Source organism: Halichoerus grypus, chromosome 11, assembly GCF_964656455.1.
Source record: "Halichoerus grypus chromosome 11, mHalGry1.hap1.1, whole genome shotgun sequence".
Classification (NCBI taxonomy): Eukaryota; Metazoa; Chordata; class Mammalia; order Carnivora; family Phocidae; genus Halichoerus; species Halichoerus grypus.
Window position 1 is genome coordinate 39,180,927 of NC_135722.1, and position 19,111 is coordinate 39,200,037.

The window sequence follows — 19,111 nt, forward strand, 5'->3', positions numbered from 1 at the left end:
TTGACCCCCCAGGCATACGTGCCCGCTCAGGGCTTCTGCATGTCTCATGACCTCTGTTCCCCAGATGTCATATGTCTCCCTCCCTCACCGGCTTCAAGTCTTTGCTGAAACATCACCTGCTCAGGGAGGCCTTTCCTGCCACACTAGTTAAAGTCCTCCCCCCTGCCCTTCCTGGGCCCTACCCTCCGTGATGTATCTCCATGGCACTCCCCACCATTGGACACACTTTATATTCATGTATCCATTTATTTCTTTTTATTCTCCCTGCACTAGAATGTAAGCTTCTTGAGGGCAGGAATTTTTGACTGTTTTGTTCTTTACTCCAGGGCCAGCTTCTAGAACAGTGCCTGCCCCCTAGTAAGTAGGCACTTAATAAATATGTGTTGAATGGACGAATGAACAAATGAATACTAACAGCAGCCCCTGGCAGGAGTTACAGAGAACGTCCTTATGAGTAGAGTAGGGGTGTAGGGAGAGAAGGCCCTTCCTGCACTGTGGATGGACAAGGAAAGAGGTAAGGTGGGGGCACATCATGGGCAGGGGGCCAGGGACTTGTGGCCAGGCCTTGAGCCAGAGTGAAGCAGGAGCAGGGCTGCCAGGCTACGTCTGGGGAAGGTCTGGACGGGGCCAGGGTCGAAGGGGCATCCAAGGCCATGCACAGGCTTGAGAAAGCTTCCTTTGGCTGCTGTGGCCCAGGCCAAAGCAACATCTAAGCCTGGGCCCAGTGAAGCTCCCGAGGCCCCCTGAGCTCAGCTGTCTGGGGCTGCCCCAGCTAATATTAGCTCGTCCCCACCCAGCCTGGCGTCGGCCTGGCGGGGTAGGCCAGCCCGAGTGGGCACCGCCCCCTGGCACCAACAGAAGCCCCGGGCCCCAACAGCATCTGGGGTCTGCCTGGCCCTTGCGGCTAATGCTCGCTGTGCCCACGCATCCCCTATAAAGTAACGCATTTCATGGCCCGAAGCTGGGATACATGGCCCCTGCCCACCAGCCCCCTCCACACTGATACTCTTATCAGCGTCTCAGGGGCCCATGCCTGGCTCCCCACCACAGATGTCAACAGCCCTCCTTGCCCCTCTACTCTGCATGCACAACTTCCATCTTCCACCCCCAATGCCCACTACACCGGGACAGGGGGGCAGAGCTGGACCAGTGGCCCATGCCAACCAGTGGGGAGACTGAGGGTCAGAGGAGGCCAGGATCTGCCTATGATGCACAGCAGGTTTGTGGCAGAAAGCAAGACAGAATCCAAGCCCGCCAGGATGACACCCCTGAAATCTGGCCCCTGGGAGACAGACCAGGGCCAAGGTAGGTGAGGTGACCCCCTAGAGAGTTATTTGAAAGGAGAGTCAGTTGCTGAAAGAAGGAAGCAGACAGCGAACAGCTGATGGTTTTGGTCTTCTAGAGCCAAGCACCGGCAAAAAGACAATAATGGAACCTACGATAATTAAGCACTTATTATGTTTCGGGTTCTGGGCTAAGTGCTTAACACATTCAAGCCTCTCGACTTCCCTATGAGTCAGGTGCTATTAATATCTCTCTCGAGGTACAGACAGGTTAGGGAACTTGTCCAAGGTCACACAGCTGGGACGTGGTAGGGCCGGGACTTGAATGCGGGCCTCCTGGCTCCAGAGGCCACGCTCTTAAGAGACCTGGACTCCAGGTCACACTACCAGGTGGGGCCTCGAGGCCCACCCACTTTCAGCTGAACACGTGACTGGGGCTCCTAGCAGGGGACCTTCGGACAAAAAGCATCCTAGGCTTTCAAGGGGAAGAGTCTGTGTTGACAGCCAGTAACTCATAGAGGGAAGGGGATGACGGGAGGGACAGAGAAGAGAAGGAGGGGGATGGAGAAGAAGACGGGGAGGGAGAGGGAAGAGCCTGGCTGGCCTCCAGGAGGAGTCGCGAGAGAAGTGACACTTGGGCACTGGGCCCGACCACCTGGGCCTGCGAACACTGTGCCTGCAACACCGGTGTCCTTGTGTGAGAGCTCGTGTGTCCTGGTTTGGGACGCACCCCCAGGCCTGACCAGGACACTGGCCCTCCCAGCATTGCTTCAGCCTCTGTCTCTCCCCGATTCCTTCGGCTCGGGGATGGAGGCATTGTGTCCCCGGGTGAGGCAAGGAAGAAGGGGGTCAGCCAGGAACAGGCTCAAAGGTGTGCTGCCAACGTCTGACCTAGGTCTGGAACTCTGGCCTCCTTATCCATCCTCTCAATAAATATTTATTTGGCACCCATTACCTGCCAGGTCCTGTTCTAGGTTCTTCTAGTGAAAGAAACAGACAACAAACAAGGTAAATAAGTAAAATACATTAGATGGTGTTAATGCAAATGAGGAAACAGGAGAGCATGGAATGGGGGGAGGGAAAGCCAGGGGGTTGATCTGAGCTAATGACATCTGAGTCTAGACCTGAAGCAGGTGGGGGGGGGGGCGGGCAGTGCTCCAAGTGGAGGGAACAGCAAGAGTAAGGGTCCTGCGGCAGAAGCACAAGCACTGTGCTGGTGGAAAACCAAGGAGACCAGAATGAGGAGCAGGAGAGAGGCAGGAGAGCAGAAGGGGGATGGCAGGTGCCAGGCGCTCATGTGGAGCCCTATAACTCTCAGAAGGACTTGGGCTCCTCCCTGGGTGAGACGGGAAGCCCGGGTTAGTAGAGCATGGAGGTGGCTTGGTCTGACGAGCATTTTACCCGGGACGGCCCAGGCTGCGTGTGGAGAAGGAGCTGGCGGGGGACAGTTCACAGTAAGCCAGGGGAGAGAAGATGGTGGCTTCAACTAGGGACCTAGCGGTGGAGGTGATGTGACGCAGTTGGGTTCTGGGATGCTTTCAACATGGAGGCAACAGGATTTGCTGATGCATGAGAGAAAGGGAGGAATCAAGGATGGTGACAAGGGTTTTGGTCTGAGAACTCACAGATGCAGTTGGCACTTACTGACCTGGGCCTCATCCCCAGGCCTGCCACCCTGATGCCAACATCTTGGGCACAAGGAAAGATCAGAATCACCCCCCGTGAAGCTCTGCCAACCTGCACACACCCATTCAGGCTTCTCTGTGTCCTGATACTTCCCCTCAACTGGGAATGGCTGCCCGCCTCAGCACTTCTCGGAATCGAGTGTATGTATGATTCATCTGGGGATCTCGTTAAAATGAAGGTTCTGAATCAGGAGGTCTCCGGTGGAGCCTGAAACTCTTCATTTCCACCCAGTACCCAGGTGATGTTGATGCCGTTGGTCAGAGGTCCACGGCACATAGCAAGAGCCCTATGTCCCAGCCCCCGATGCAGAGTCTCCCTCGCTGAGCGTGAGCATCACCCGAGCGTGGAGCCAACATCCTGAGCAGCCCTGCCCCCAGATCTAGGAATCAAATTCTTGAGGGACAGAGCCCAGGAGCCTGACCTTTTGGAAGCAGCCCAAGTAATCTGAGAGTCAGCCGTGGGTGGGAATCCTCCAGCAACCATCCCTGCAGCCCCCAGCACAACTACTGCAAAGAGCCCTGGCCCCAGGCCAGCCCCAACCAGCACAGAAGGAGCTCACGGCAACCGTCTCCACAGCGCCCCTTCACCACTGAAGCTAGCCGCCCGGGCCTGCCCCAGCCCCTACAGCTGACATGGCGTCTCCTCTCTGAGTGCCCCTCTCTGCAACTCCCAGAGGGCACATAGACAAGAGAAGGGCCTGGAGGAGAGGGCAAACAGGTGCCACCTGCTGGGCCTGAGCACGCACACCCTGAGGAGGGGGGCCGCACAGGTTCATGCCTGAGAGTGGCTGCGTGAGCCAGGGATGGTTCACAGTGGTCACAGTGGCAAGCCAGGCAGGGTGTGATTACTGTGCTTTGAAGGAATGCATGAGAGCAGGTTGAGAGAGCCTGAATGAATGTAAGAGGAAAGGAGGAAGCTCTTCAGAGCCCTTCCCTGGGGCTCCTGCCCGCTTGGTGTCAGGGCCCTTGGCAGGAGAGCTCAAATGTGTCCTAGAGAGGAGCGGGGCTGAAGATGTGGACGGAGAGACAGGGAAGGACTAACTTGGCTCCCACAGCGACTCTGGGAAGCTGAAGCCCAGAATTCTTAGACTCCTGGAATGTCAGCGCTGGGAAGGGACTTGGTCATTTGGAATGACCTCTGCAGTTTACAGAGGCAAACCCTGCAGCCTGAGGGGGTGGTGAGACTTGCCCAAGGGAGCCTGGGTTGGTTTAATGGCCTGGCTACAGATCTTGTTCTGGCTCAGTTGCCCGATGCCCACAACTGGGGAATTGTCTGTGGCCTCATCTCTCCGTGCACCTGAGCTGGTCCTTGATCCTGACGGCCTGCCTGCCCCCAGCCACAGGCCTCCAGAAGTGCCCCACTGACCTCCAGCTCAAATCATGCAAGTCTGGCGACTCCATGCCCAACCCTCACTCCCAAATGTGGTCAGCCGGGGCAGGAGCGGCCAGGGTAGGCATTAGGGGCCTTGCGGGATGGGTTGTCACATTCAGCAAATCTCGAAGGGACACTGAGAGAAGGAAATAGATAAGCAAAGACCCAGAGGTTGGAATGAGGGCTGAAGATGAGGAGGCCAGGGAGGAGCCTGGCAGAAGGGAGCAACTCATGGCCAGGTTCCAGAGCAGAAGGCCTCGAATGCCGAGTTGAGGAGGGCCAGCATTACCCCTCGCTTCCCCCATGTATCTATCACCTCATGCTGGAGCGCTTCGGATCCTCCCTGAGCCCTCTGCCATTTCCCGCAGGCATATGGAGCCCCAGGGCCTGCATGGCTGGTGGGGGGCAATGAGGCACCTTCTGAAGACCCTCTTCCTGGGGGCTGCCAGAGCACCTCTTAGCCCACGAGCCTGGACCCTTATCTACCCAAGTTCAGGGGCCAGAACTTGATGAGCAGGATTCCTGGACAGGTTGTGGGGAAAGAGTGTTTGCTGGGGGAGGAAACCCAAGCCTGGGCCAGAGCCCCCACTCTCCTGGAACAGCGATGGGAGGTAGTCCTGAGCAGTGGTTTCGGACAGAGTCCCAGTGTCGGGCAGCCCAGGTGTGAACTCTGGCTCTCCCGCTCGGGAGCTAAGTGACCTTGGATAAGTTACTAGCCTCTTCGAGCCTCAGCAGCCTCATCTGTGACGCTGACGTGATGATAATGATACAGTTCCATGGCAGTTTGGTGAGAATTAAATGAGAATATGGAAATGAAGCCCTTAAGAAGGATACATAGTAAATGCTTTCGTAAATAGCAGCCGTTAGTATTATGATTCAAGAAAGGAAAGGGGTTCTAGAAAAATCCTGCTAGGAGGATGATAAGAACAGAATTGGGGCCAACTCTGGGTTGAATGACCTGCAGATATCTCAACCAGCTGTGCTGGGCCCCGGCGGTGGGGGGCGTGGAGAAGGGAGGTGGGAGGGCAGCTGACTGCTTCATCTCCCTTCCTCAGGAGAGGAAATAATGGGGGTAAGTAAGAGAACAGCATGCCCAGGTAGTACTTGGTGTTCTGTTAAAACTGAGAGCCAATGGAAATGCAAATGGCCAGGCCCTGGGCCAAGAGGCTTGGGGTGAGAGTTTGAGTTTCACTGATGCCCTGTGTGGTCTTGGGCAAGTGTCGTCCCCTCTCTGAGTCTGCTTCTCCTCCACGGGATGAGGGCAGTGGCTAGAGAGGGTCCAGGGGCACCCAGACAGCCCCATGCATGTGGCAGGTGGTGGCTCCCACCCAGCTGGTCCCCATGAATCAAGCCTGGGCAGCCCATAGTCTCAGGAGCCTCTTAGGCTGCCTTTTCCTCTGACCCTGCCTCTGGGGAAGGGACGCTCAGGCCAGTGCTAGCCTAGGGGCCGCTGGGACGCAGTGGCTCGAGGCCGCCCTGACCTTTCGGTCCAGAGTGAGCACACTGGTCATGGGACCGCTCAGAATAGCCATAGCACTATATTCAGCTGTCTTGGGAGGCCCCGAGATCCCTGGCCTAGGCAGCGGGCCCTGAAATGAGCCCCCTCCAGATTCCTTCCCCCACCTCTAGGACAACCGGCCCTCCTCTCTGGGAAGCTCAAGCCAATCTTCCCAAAGCTTCTGGCAGATGGCCGGCCTTCTGCCCAGAGTTAAGGAGCACAGATACCTGCCTCCAGGGTACAGGACTCTAAACGCTCCCTGAGGCATGGGGAAGATGTAGGAGAGCTCTCAGGCCGCTGAGCCTGGAGTTAGAGATCTGGGTTTCTGAACCAGCCCCCCACCTGCTCACGTTTGGCCTTGGGAAAGCACTCTTTTCGGGGCCCCAACTGCCTCATCTGTCATAGCAGTAGCTCCTATTATACTGAGTTTGTAAGAAGCTTAGCGTCTGGAGCAAGAGATAAACCTGAATTAAGCAAGGCTGCTAATGAACATTTTTATTACATACCAGATAGCTTTTCTGAAGGGAAGGACTCTCAACCCTGACCCAGGGTGTGGGGTCTGGGAAGGCATCACCTAGGAAGAGTGTTTCAAGCAGGGTGTGAAGGATGAAGAGGTGCAGACCAGGAGGAAAGAGTGCTCCCTGGAGAACAGCATGTGCAAAGGCCCTGAAGCAGGGGTGCCAGGCAGAGGCAAGAAACTGAAATGAGGCCAGGGTAGCTGCAGCTCGGTGAGCCATGGGGAGAGCCAGGCCAGAGGAGACTGATGAGGCAGGCAGGGCTGCAGGGGCCCCAGTACGGTCCAGGGAAGCACCGAAGGGTTTTAAACAGGCAAGGGAATAGACTGACAGTTTCGTGAGCTGAAGAGCCCTCTCTCGGTGGTGGCCAAATAGAGAATGGGCTGGAGGGGCCAGGGTCTGAAGGCAGGAGAGCAGCTGGGAACCGCTGGAGGGGTGGGTCTCAGGGGAGCAATGGTGGCTTGCACCAGGATGGGGGACGTGGAGACGGAGGGCAAAGGACAGAATCTAGAGAGCCATGAAGTAGAAGGATAATACAACCAATCGGAGTGATAATGGCAACCAATATTTATCGAGCACTTACTGCATGCCAGGCCCTGTGACTGGGGGCTCTCCACACATGACCTCAGTGAATCTTTCATTAACTCTATCATTAGGCCCATTTTAGAGGTGAAGGGTCTGAGAGACTAGGACAGGGAGACACTCGTTTCTGGTTTTTCACCACTGACAAGGGAGCTGGGGCGGGGGGATGTGGGGAAGGTACCATCCAGAGACACAAGGACACCTGTAAAAGCATCACAGGAAGGAGAAAAACACGAAGTGGGGGGCACACTGTTGTGGGGGGCACGTGGGGTGGCGGCGGGGAGGGTGACCCAGCAGCCCCTTCTCCACTGCTCATGGGTCTCCTTCACATGTTACCATGACTAGAGGTGGGGCCCTGGCAGGCTCTGAGGTGGGGAGCTGTCTAGGAAGTCCCCGATAGCGGCTCTCTCCCTCCGGGATCTCACCAAGACTCCAAGAGCCCTGTGTCAGCTAAGACCCCAAGGGAGGAACAGAAGTCTCTTGCTGGGCTCTTCACTCCGGCCACCAAGTGCATTTCCCTCCCAGGGAGCTGAGGAGGAGTTGGGGCTGCATTGGGTCCCAAAGAGCAGGGGACAAGGCAGAGAGACAGAGAGCCAGCATCAGAGGAGAGATGGACAGTGGGCTGGTGGGGCTTCCCCAGCTTGGGAACCACTGGCACCTCCTTGTCATTTGGAAGGTCATGTGACTGTCATTTGAAAGGGGGACAGATGTCATCACACAAAGACACACACACACACAGACACACACACACACACAGACACACGTACACACAGACACACACGCTACCTACTAAGGATACTCTCTGGCCTACAGAAAGAACGAGGACCACCATTAGCCCTGACCTGACACAGAACAATGTTCCTGATGAAAACAAGCAAACCATAGATAAAAGCCAAGGCCCGCACCAGCCCCCAAGGCAGAGAGAAGGGCAGGTTTCAAGGCAGGCCGCCCCAGGCTTTGCCAACAGCCCTGCTCCCGCACCCTCATGGCTTCGCTCGCCAGGACTGCCGTCCCCTGCCATCTGCCTGGCTAATTCCTACCTGCCCCCCAAAGCTTACCCTAGCATTGCCTCCTCTGGGACAGGGCCTCCTACTAGCCCCAGGAAGTCCCTTTGTGGCCCTCACCACATAGTGTCACCACCATCCTTTGCTTGTGTGTGTCCACCCCTCACCCCGTCCTGTCCCAGCTCACCTCCCCACCCCTCACCCCCTCAGCCTGGGTGCCCAGGAGAGCACGGGAAAGAGGACCCAGGGAACTGGCTGCTCTAGCTCGCACTGTCAGCCCTCAAGAGGTCAGATGGGACCTCCCGCTCCAGCCAAATAGCCCTTACCTTCCAGGGCCAGCAAGAAGGCCTGGGTGGGGTAGGGTGGCCTCACTGTCTGTCTGATCCACGCATCCGCAATGGCCTGGGCTAGAGCAGTATTTCAACTGAGGACAGGCGTGAGGAGCAAAACCACTCACTAAGGCAGCTCAGGAGGACCAGGAGATCAAGGGAGCAAGCAGGAAGCTGGTCTGGAGTTTCATCTTCCTCAAGGTACACCCACACCTGGGCAACACAGGGTCTCTGTCACAAGCAAGCACCCACAGCCACACGGACACACAGAGCCTCACACACACACACACACACACACACACACACACAGCCCGAGCCACACGCAGGGTCCCCCACCCCACATGCGGCCGCCTGCACAGATGGTCTCATGCACACAGCCTCACACACACACAGCCTCACATGCAGAGCTCCACACGTACAGTGTCACACTCGCCACACACAGCAATACACTCACACGGACACACTCACCTCAGGTTCCTCACACACACACACACACACACACACGGCATTTCTCTGACACGTACAGTCTCCCTCTCTTATGTACGCGCTCTCTCCCACGCTGTCTCGTTCTCACACACAAGGTCCATCTCAAAACACACAGAATCTGTCTCTCTCACATTCACACAGAATTTCTGATACAGAGACTCACAGAATCTCTCTCACAGAGTCTCACCACAAACACACACGCGCGCGCGCACACGTGCACACACACGCACACCCTACTCCCAGTCTCACTCACACGTATTGTTATTCTTGCCCAGCCTTTTCTCACACATATGAAGAGTCTCTCGCACCCACAGAGAATCCCTCTTACACAGATATCTCTCACACACATACCACTTTTCTTTCATGCACACATACGATGTCACACACATCCAGGATTCTGGTCTAGAATCTAGAATAAAAATTCAAATCCTGACCCACCAGTTTGAGAAGGGGGGGAGGGGTAAACAAAGGTGACAGCAGCAGCAGAGCAAAGATGGAGGGGGAGGAAGGACAGGCAGCCGGCTGGTCCCTGCGCAGATGAGCCGCAGAGAGGCAGCGCAATGCAGCTAGGCCAGCCTGGAGTGCAGCAGGAAGCCTGGGTTCTAATCCAGGCTCTGCCCTCAGTTCTTGAGTGCCCTTGGGCAGGTCCCTCCTCTGTGAGCCTCAGTGTCCTCATATGTCACCCGAAGGCGTTAGAATGACTCTATGAGGCTACTGGGAAAAGAAGGAGGTGGCACCGATGGTGGGGGGTTTCTAGCCCACCTCCACCTCCCCACTACACCCCAGCTCTTCCCTTAGAGTCTGCTCTTCAATGAACACTTGAGACAATCAGGACTTTTCTGTAAGGTTTCGAACACCAATAGGACCCCAAACCACACTAACCAGCCCATTTATCTGCATGGGGCGAAGGCCACCCCATGGCCTAGGAACATGGAGTCAGGTGGAAGAAGATGGACAGTGATGGGGCTGGAACCTGTCCCACATGTCCCCGGCCTATCCTGAAAGTCAGGAACACAGCTCAGAACCCTAAAGCTGAGCCCAAGCCCTGGGGTGGGAGGATCCAGCCTCTTACTAGGGAGCAGGTGGGCAAAAGGACAATGAGGAAGTTGGGCCTTCTCCTTCCTTCCTGGGCCGAGGAGGATGGTCGTGGTGGTGAGATGCTGTCCAAGGTCAAATGCAGGCTGAATGGTGGCTGCTCTAACCCAGGCCTTGCCCAGCATGCCCCCAGTCCCAACATGTACTCGTTCAACCTCCCAGTGCCCCTCCTCCTGCCCCTCCCCACAGCTCAGCCACAGCCTCCAGTTACATAATCCCCTGGCTATGGTGGCCTCTGTCAGGAAAGGAGAGGGGAGGGTAGACCTCTGAGGGTCCCAGTCCATTCTGGGAATGGCAGGGAGCTGGCAGCCAGCTCAGGGGAGGATGGGGTCCCAGGAGACCTAGGTTCTAGTCTTTCTTCGCCTCTAGCTCCCTGAGTGACCTTGTGTAGGGTCTTCAGAGGCAAAATGAGGGGCTTGGTTCTCTCCCTATCCACCCCCGCCAACACACACATCTGTTCCAGGATTTAATGTATAAGACTCTGTCCTGCTGCCCCCTTCCTCACACGCTAAAACACTGAGTGTTCTATCTAAGTCACAAATCTACCAGGCCTGTGCCTAAACAGCCCTTTTCTCCCCATGGACACCTCAGTGCCCCCCAAGTCCCCTTCCCCCACCGATCCCCAGCACTGATCCTGCCTCCTCCCCTGCCCCATCTTCCCAACCTTGGCTCCAGGGGGCAGGAGGGAAGGGATGTGGAACAGTAAAAAAGAGCAGTAGTTTGCCTAGTAGGGGGTTCGGGGAGGGGGGGGCTCTGCTTTGAATTCCCAACTCTGACCCTCCCCCTCATGCTTTAGGCCCCATTCAGACCTTGCAGAGCTCAGTGAATGCAAGGGGTGTCTCCTCCAGGGTAGGTGGTTGCTACCAGTGTTTCCCTTTGGGCTCAGTGAAGCAGTAAAGACCCTTAGATTTCACCAGACCCCCTCTCCCATTTTACAGATGAAGAAACCAATCCAGAGAAGCCTCTGAAAGGCCAAGGTCAGCAGCAGGGTGCCCTTTCTCTCCTGTAACAAGCTGCTATCACTAAAGGGGAGTGGCCGATGAAGACACACCCACCCCACACACCTTCTTGCAGGTTCCCCTTTAGAACCCCCCACTCTTCCCCTGACAGGTCCCAGAGGAAGCACAGGCAAAGCCTAGTGGCCCCCTCCAAAACCCTTCCCTTTTGATGAAGAAGGACAGGCTGTGTTCCCAGGAACAGGTCTCAGAGGGGCCACATCACCCTCCCCACAGCCCAGGCCCATACCAACTACCAAGCTATTAATTAGCCATAAAGATTCCCCCTTGACCATCTCTTCACAGCAGCCTGAGGTTACTCCCTGGGGAGGGGTGGTCTGTCTCAAGCAGCAGACCAGGGCAAGCCCTCCTCTACAGGCCCTGACTGGCTCCAGATGCCTTTTACCCGGGAGGGAGGAAGGGCTCCCAGCTTCCCTCCCCACACCAAAATCTAAAGGGCAGTTCACATCCTCCCAGGGTACATCTGCAAAGACACAAATATGCACGCATAGGCACTCCTGCACACTCAAACATACAAACATGTTCTCTCATTCCCACTAATACTTTACCTACCCAAATCGACACCACCATACTCACATAAATATGCACACACAATCTACTCATACACACAAACACCCATTTGTACTCACTCATACATATTTAATTTGGAAATACAGACACAGACCTTACATACCTACAAAACTAGTCCCCCTCAAAGAGCAACCTCTCTTTTATCCCCCCTTTTATACACGTTCTCATACGTACACACACATACACACACACACACACACACACACACACACACACACACACACACTCCTTTCAGTTCTGACTCTCTAGGCGCCAGTTCTCGAATCCACCCCCGCCCCAGGGAGGCAGAGGATCTTCTGATGGATAGGTTGTCACTTACCCGCGCGTAGCGGGAGGAGTAGGGGTCCTCGAAGAGCGCCCAGATGCGCGGCTGCCAGCGGCGCCAGAAGCCGCCTGGCCGGCCGTCCGGGGAGTCGCTAAGCGCCAGGCGCTTGGTCATCTCCAGCTCGTCCTCACCGTCACCTGAGTCGCCGGGGCCGTCGGCGTCCGCGTCGTCGGCGCTGTTGTCAAGGGGTGCGCCGCCAAAGCTATCGAGCGCCTCCTCTGCGTCGCGATGCTGGCGGTAAGTCATCCAGCAGCAGGGCTCCACGTCGGTCTCGTCGATGCCCCAGAAGGCCAGCTCCTCTTCATAGAGTGGCCCGCACACGTCGGCGGGGCAGTGCAGCTTGCCAGTGCGATAGTAGTTCAGGATGTGCGCGAAGACGCCTGGGTGGCGGTCGAAAAAGAACTCGTCGGCGCGCGGGTCATAGTCGAAATGGCTGTGGGCGTCGGGCTCCGCCAGCCAGGCGAGCCGCGTGCCGGGCAGCGTGCGCAGCGTCGAGCGGTACGTCTGGTGGCGCGTGCCGCCCACGTTGATCACGATGCGCTCGCTCTCGTCCCCTTGGCCCATCGCGGCGCCCCCTTAGGCATGGCGCGGCCCAGCGACACCCATGGGAGCGGCCGCCAGGGGGAGTTGGCGCCGGGGAGGGGGGCGCAGGGCCTCCTCCCCCCTCCCCCCAGCCGTCGGGGGGTACAGAGGATGGTGGCTCTGGCCACCCCAAGAGCGACCCAAGCCCCTCGGGGCGCTTTCTGTCGGGTGCTGGTCCAGGGGAGTGTGCGCGGGATCCCAGGGGTCTCTAGGCGCCAGATGTGGGGAGGGAGCGGGTCCGGCTGCGGAGGAGGCAGAGGAGGAAAGAAGGGAGGAAGAAAGGGAGGGAGGAAGGGAGGGAGGAAGGGAGGGAGAGGGACGGCGCTCAGCGGCGAGCCCCGGGAGGAGGGAAAAGAGGGTTGGGGGGCCGGGCTCCCGTCCCCATCTCAGCGGGAAAATGAAGAAATTGACACAAAGCTTTTTTGGGGGAAGGTCAGCTGCTCCAAAGGCCGGACAGATAGATCAGCCCCCGGAAGGGGGAAGGGTGGAGAGGGGGCCGGGAAATTCGCGCTCTGCTGTGCGGTGGTCGCCGCAGCGCGCTCTCGGCGCTGGGGAGATGGATGACCGTTGCCTTCCTCCCTGCGTGGCCGGGCTGCAGCTCGGGGCGCAGGGCGGGCTCCGGCCCCCTCCCTCTCTCCTTGCCTGGCTGCCTGCTCCCCCCGGTGGCGGGCGCGCCTGCCTGCCCGCCCGCCCTCCTCGATCCTTCTCCCCGCCTCTTGGAGGAGATGGCGGGCCCCCTGGGCAGGGGCACCCGGGGCGCTGCTCGGTGCGGCGGCCGCGGAGCGCTGCGCTCGGTGCGCGCTCCGCCTTGAGCTGGGCTTCCGCGGGGCTACGCTCTGGCTCCGGCGGCGGTGCTGAAGGGACAGCTCCCGGGCTGTGGCGGAGCTGCGCGGGGCCGGGCACGGGGTTTCTCCGGGCTGGCTTCGGTCTGCGAGGCCGGTGGGCACCGACTCCGGTGCCTCTGCGCCCCGCGCTTCGCGCCCCGCTTCGGGCAGGCGGTTGAAGGTGCGGGTCAAGGCGAGGGGGCTGCGGCGGTCGCGACCGGGAGGCGGGGGTGGCGGGTCCAGGCGCGGCGAGGCGAGGCCGGCCAAGCCGGCGAGGCCGGGGAGGCGAGGCGCGGAGCGGCCGCCGCCGCCGCGACGCTGCTGCCGCCCGGGCTGCTGCTAGGCTCGCTTGCTCGCTTGCTCGCTTGCTCGCTTGCTCGCTCGCTCGCGCGGTCCGCGTCCAGCCCGCCGCTCTCCGGACACAAGCACACGGCGCGCGCAGCCGCACTCGCCCCCGGAGGGAGGCGCCGCGCTGGGTCCTAAAAAGCCCCGATTCCGCGCCCCCCTCCCAGCCCGGCGCGGAGCCGGCCTCCCTCAACCCCGGCGCTGGGGGCGCCAGCCCCGCGTGGCTCCTGCTGCTCGGGGGGGACCCGCCGACGCTCCGCCCTGGGGGAGCGCCATGCGATGGGCGGGGGCTCCGGGAGAAGTCTAGGCCTGCGCCCCCCGGGTCAGACTGAGGTTAGAAGGGCGTCGGCACCCGTCCCTCTCCTTCCAAACGAGGTACTCTCTTATTCCTTGTGAAATGCGACGCCCCCAACCGCTATCAGAGACACCTTGACCTGGACCAGCATTGGCGGCTCCAAGCAACCTTTAATACCTGCCTTTTCTGCGGAACCTGGAGCTCCCGTGATCCTGTCATAGGTCCCTCTTGAATGGACTCCAAAATAATATCCTCCAAACACACAACACACAACGCTGTCCTCTAAGCCCTCCTAACAACCCAATAATCCTGGAACCCTAGGTTTGCCTTTCGACCCCTTCCTCACCTTGGGCCCTTCATAACTCCAGGCTGACCCTAGTCTCCCATTGAGGGCCACAAGCCCTGCCATACTGATCCCAGCTCACTGACCCTCCCACACTAGCTCTGGATCCCTACGTGGGGATCCCTTATGAAAAAGGTATTCTGCCCTTAGAGGTCAGAAGGAGCAACTGCTCCTAGTGGTCCTGAACATTGACATCCCCCCTCTCCCCGTTGGGCTTCAGCCTCCCTGGGCAGTAAGCTGATGTTGTGCTGGGGAGCTGGATGGGAGCAGTTCCTGCTGTGATTCCCACAGTTTCTCAGTTGATCTTGGGGGTGGGGGTTACAGTTTGGGCTCCAAGCCTTTCTGGCCCATGTTTGCTGCCAGTGCTTCAGCTTACTCAATCACTCATTTGCTCCTTCCTTATTCCACACTCTGTCCCAGGCACAAAGGTACAAGACACCTTGCCCTCCAGGGGCTCATAGACTTTTGGGGAAAAGGGCAGGTGGGCCTGAGCAGGGCTGGGGAGGTCAGGCCCAGCTCCAGGGTTGGCTGCACCAGGAAAGAGGCTTATTGATCCCAGCCCAACCCAATCGAACACAAGGCTGCCTGGACAAAGGGCGATTTAATTAAGAAGACAGGAGGCTCTTATTTACCTGTCGGCACTTGCTAACTGTGCAGACAGCTGTCCCTCTACACTGACCTGTGGACACGGCTGTGAGCCTGGGGACAAAGCTGTGTCTTAGACATCTCTCTCCTCACTTGGCCAGGGAAATCCCAGCCCAGGGAAATCTGTGTGTGGTAGGGAAAGGTTTGGAGGAGTGGAGAAGGTTGGAAAGGGCGAGGGGCAGAACATGACATGAGCGATGGGAGAAAGGCAATGGCAGAAACAGAGAGAGGCAGAGTTAGGGCAGAAACGGGGGCAGAGATAGACAGAGGCAAAGAGAGGGCCGGAGTCTGAGGCCAGGATGGCACCTCTTCCCTCCAGAGATTGATCTAAACAGGAATTGTTTCCCCTTCAATCTCAGAGTAATGCAGGCATAAGAGTGCTTTTAAGTGTCTCTCTCACTGTGATCAGTGTGATCCCCATCCCCTAACGAGAAGGAGGCCTGACCTGGTGCAGCTCAGCCTCACCCAAATTCAGATTCCCCAGGACACAGGCTCTCAGAAAGCTCTGCCCCAATCCAAGCAGGTGATAAAACAGAGAAATGGGGACCCCCAGAAAGAAAAGAAAAAGGTGGACACAGAGAGATGAACACACACGCACACAGACACACACACACATGCACACACGTGGCTGGGAGATATCAAGATGGGGAGAAACCAGGAAGAGTCCTCTCCAAACCTTCTCTTCCTTCCAGCCAGCCATCCCTCTTCTCTCTCGGAAAGCCTTCGGTGTTTCCACCAGCCATAGAGGCCCAGGATTCCCCCTTTTCCCTCTCTTGCAGGAAGGCCCACATTGGATCAGAGTATCGCTCCCCAGCTTTCACTATAACTCATCTTTTTCCCCAAAATGGACTACCAGCTCCTCCGGGGTTGCTGCTCATTTGCTTTCCTCCACAGTGCCCAGAACACGGCAGCTCCTCGTTCAGAGTTAGATGAGTTGAAAAAGGCCAAGAGAGGGCCTGGGATCCTAGCATCCCAGTGTCAGAGGCCAGGAGAATCTGGAGCCCTGACCGAGGCTGTGTCAGGGGAAGGTCATACCCAGGATCTCTCAGGGAGTCAGTGCAGAGCCCACTCAGGCCACTACCCCATGGTGAGCCACAGTGGGAAGCTGAAGGGTGTCCTATGTAGTGGACAGGTGGAGAGATGGAGAGATAGAGAGAGGCTGCTAGTAGCGGGAAGTTTCATGATTAGGAGCCCTGGTCAGGCCTGGCCCTAGAGGTTGTATTAGAAAAAGAGAGGCAGGAGAGGGTTGGAGTGAAGGGAAATGTGAAAGGGTATCCACTACACCCTAAAATCCCCTACATGGCAAGTGGAGAAGGCTCAGAGAGAGGAGCTTCCCAGGGGACAGGGGAGCTGTCCCTGAGGTGCCCCACACTGGCCCACTTTAGGATTCTCACCTTGATCCTTGATGGCAACTCCCAGCCCAGGCCCCAAAGAATGCAACCCCCCCCCATCCTAAGCAGGGACATAAAAGTCCCTTCTCTCACTTCCTTTTCACACTGTAAAAGGCTGGCATTTGCAGAGAGCCCAGAAAAACTGAGAGGGCACACAGAAAGAAAGAAAAAAAGCCCTCAGAGAAATAGGGGTGGGAAGAGGATTTGCTGCCTGAGCCTTAGCTTCTCACCCACAACCACTAACCATAGCCCCGCAGCCAGCCGAGACCCTCACCCCTTTCTACTTGCACGGTACCCCCTTATTCATAGCCATCTGTCCCCTCCCTTGCAGAGGAAGGCGTGTGGTCCCATGCCAGAGGGTCGTTGGGATCAGTGGCTGGTGAGAAGAGGCGGCAGTGAACTACCAGTGGGCTGTTGTTGTTCGGTGGTGAGGAGCATAGACTCTAGGGCCTGGCTGCCTATGTTCAAATCCGAGCTCCATCATTGACTTAGCTATGACCTTGGGCAAGTTATTCAACTTCTCTATGCCTCAGCTTCTTTATTGTCAGACGAATAATAATAAGCCCTATATCCTTTAACACCTCAGCTCTGGGATCGCTCTTGTTCTGGCTGGAGGGGAGGGTGTGCTGCGCTCCATAAGCTCTGTGGTGGGAATGGCTCCAGGAGGAGCTGGGGTGAGAGTGGACTGGAAAAAGGTGAAGGGAGTCCTGAAGCCAAGTTTGGCCTATGTTCTCACACTTGGCACTTGTAAGCCTTAGATCTGGTCCTGCTAGGCTCTGGAACTGGCCCAAGTCCAGCCCCTGGGCCTTTGTCCAGCTTGGCACATCCTCTCTGCTGCTCTCCCAGGCCCAGAGCCTTAACATTCCCAGTGGGTTGGGGTGCCATCTTGTGGTCACATCTGGAAACTAACCTAAACTGGGCATGAACGGAGCAGGCTTTGGGGGTGACCCACCATAAGCAATGAAACCAACTGGGATCTCCTGCTTTGACCAGAACTCCTCCCTCCAATGGACAGGGGAGACTGAAATTAGAGGTGCCATAGTGGGAAATTGGTGACCATTGCTGTTGGGTCCGCAGCTTGAGCACTGACCCTGGCACCTAAACTGGGAATGGGGTAGGGTGTACAGCTCTTCCTTCCTGTGACACCGCCCCCCCCATTAATGGGGTCCAGATCTCTTAGGCCAGGAGAAGTCTAGAAAGGAGCCAAGGTAAAGAATGGCCAGGGGAAGTGCTAGACCAGGGTTTCTCCACCTTGGCACCATTGACCTTTTGGACCAGATAATCCTTTGTGGTGGGGGCTCTCCTGTGCATTGTAGAATGTTTAGCAGCATCCCTGGCCTCTACCAGCTAGATGTCACTAGAGCCCCTTCCCCAGTTGTGACAATCAAGAAGGTCTACAGACACTCCCAACAGTCCTTTTGGGGGTAAAATTTCCCCTGGTTGAGAGAACCACGCATCTAGACAGATTCGGTTACAAATTTCATTTGCTGCTTATTAGTGACTGCAAACTATTCACTTTTCCTCTCTAGGCTTCCGTTTCCTCATCTGTGTAAAGGAAATAACATTTTGTGAGGATTAAATGAGATAGTGTCTCTGGGCACCTGGGTGGCTCAGTCATTGGGCGTCTGCCTTCAGCTCAGGTCATGATCCCAGGGTCCTGGGATCAAGCCCCACATCGGGCTCCCTGCTCCGCGGGAAGCCTGCTTCTCCCTCTCCCACTCCCCCTGCTTGTGTTCCCTCTCTTGCTGTGTCTCTCTCTGTCAAATAAATAAATAAAACCTTTTTTAAAAAATAAATAAGATAATGTCTCTCATTTAACTTCCTCTCCTTCCCTTTTCCCCCTTCCCTCAGATTTCCCATCCCCTCCAAACCCTCTGTGACCTGCTCTAACCCCACATCTCTCTCATGGGCTCCTACCAGTCCCCAGCAATGTCCGTCAGTCCCTCAGTGACAGTGTGGCCCCGGGGGGCAGAGTGTCAGCCCTCCCTAGGCTTGGCTTTGGGGAAGATGGGACCTCGACGCCTCTCATGCTGGTTGAGTGAGGTGGGGAGGCAGGAAATGATGAAGGCTGCGGTGCAGGATGCATGTGGATGGTCAGAGAGGCTGATGTGTAAGGAGGGCAGGTGGGCGCAGGCACTTCTTTAAGAGTGTTCCCAGCAGGTCTGGGCAGAGGCCACTGAATTCTCCTTCTGGAAGCAGCTTGGAGATGTGTGGCTATCCCAAGGGCTGCAATGCCTTTGGTAGGAGCCTTGTGGGTTCTCCTGGTGAATACCCCCAGGAGGCAGCGGGTAAGCCTGGTTGGCAGTGTGTAGCGGTGGATCCAGGTTTTGTGAGGCCTGGTGTTTAGATATTTTGGGGGTTACACTTTTAAAAAAAGAATAGAAAGTTGGGCACAAAAGTGAATATGCATTTAGACTTAGAAATCAGGAACACATGTAAATTTTAGAAAGCTGACAAATACTACAAACCTTTAAAAATCCAGAAAAAAATTGCTTAGTATTTTTATTAACTGCCTGACACACCAACATAAGACTTTTGAATAAGTTATATTTACTTATACTTTACTTTTGTTGGAAGCCAACAAAAACAGTTGCAACTTTTTCTTTTGCAATTACAGAAAGATGTTCAGTTAACAACACGTTTGTTTCATTAAAACTGCATCAAAGATGACTGAAAATGAAAATATCACCGTCCTCCCATATAACTATCTTTTCTGTGCACCAACACACAAGAACCTGCTTTAAATTTCCGTGCCAATTTACAGCTGCTAAATTGTACCAGACAAGTTTGTGACTACTTAAAATACTGTCAAGACAGGGCTACTTAAAGATACATTCATGAAATGCAGGGGACCCAGAATAGCCACAACGATCTTAAAGAAGAACAAAGTTAGAGGACTCACACTCCCTCATTTCAAAACTTACTA

General features: G+C 56.5%; 1 protein-coding gene across 1 annotated transcript in view; it reads right to left on the bottom strand.

The window, feature by feature from the left end:
* Positions 1–13,610, bottom strand: part of KCNC1 (potassium voltage-gated channel subfamily C member 1) — a 44,717-nt gene extending 31,107 nt beyond the window's left edge. Inside the window, exon 1 of the mRNA XM_036116316.2 lies at positions 11,755–13,610. Within this exon, the coding sequence (XP_035972209.1) occupies positions 11,755–12,324 (570 nt within the window). The 5' untranslated portion in view covers positions 12,325–13,610. The remainder of the gene's footprint in view (positions 1–11,754) is intronic.
* Between the last annotated feature and the right edge of the window lie 5,501 nt (positions 13,611–19,111).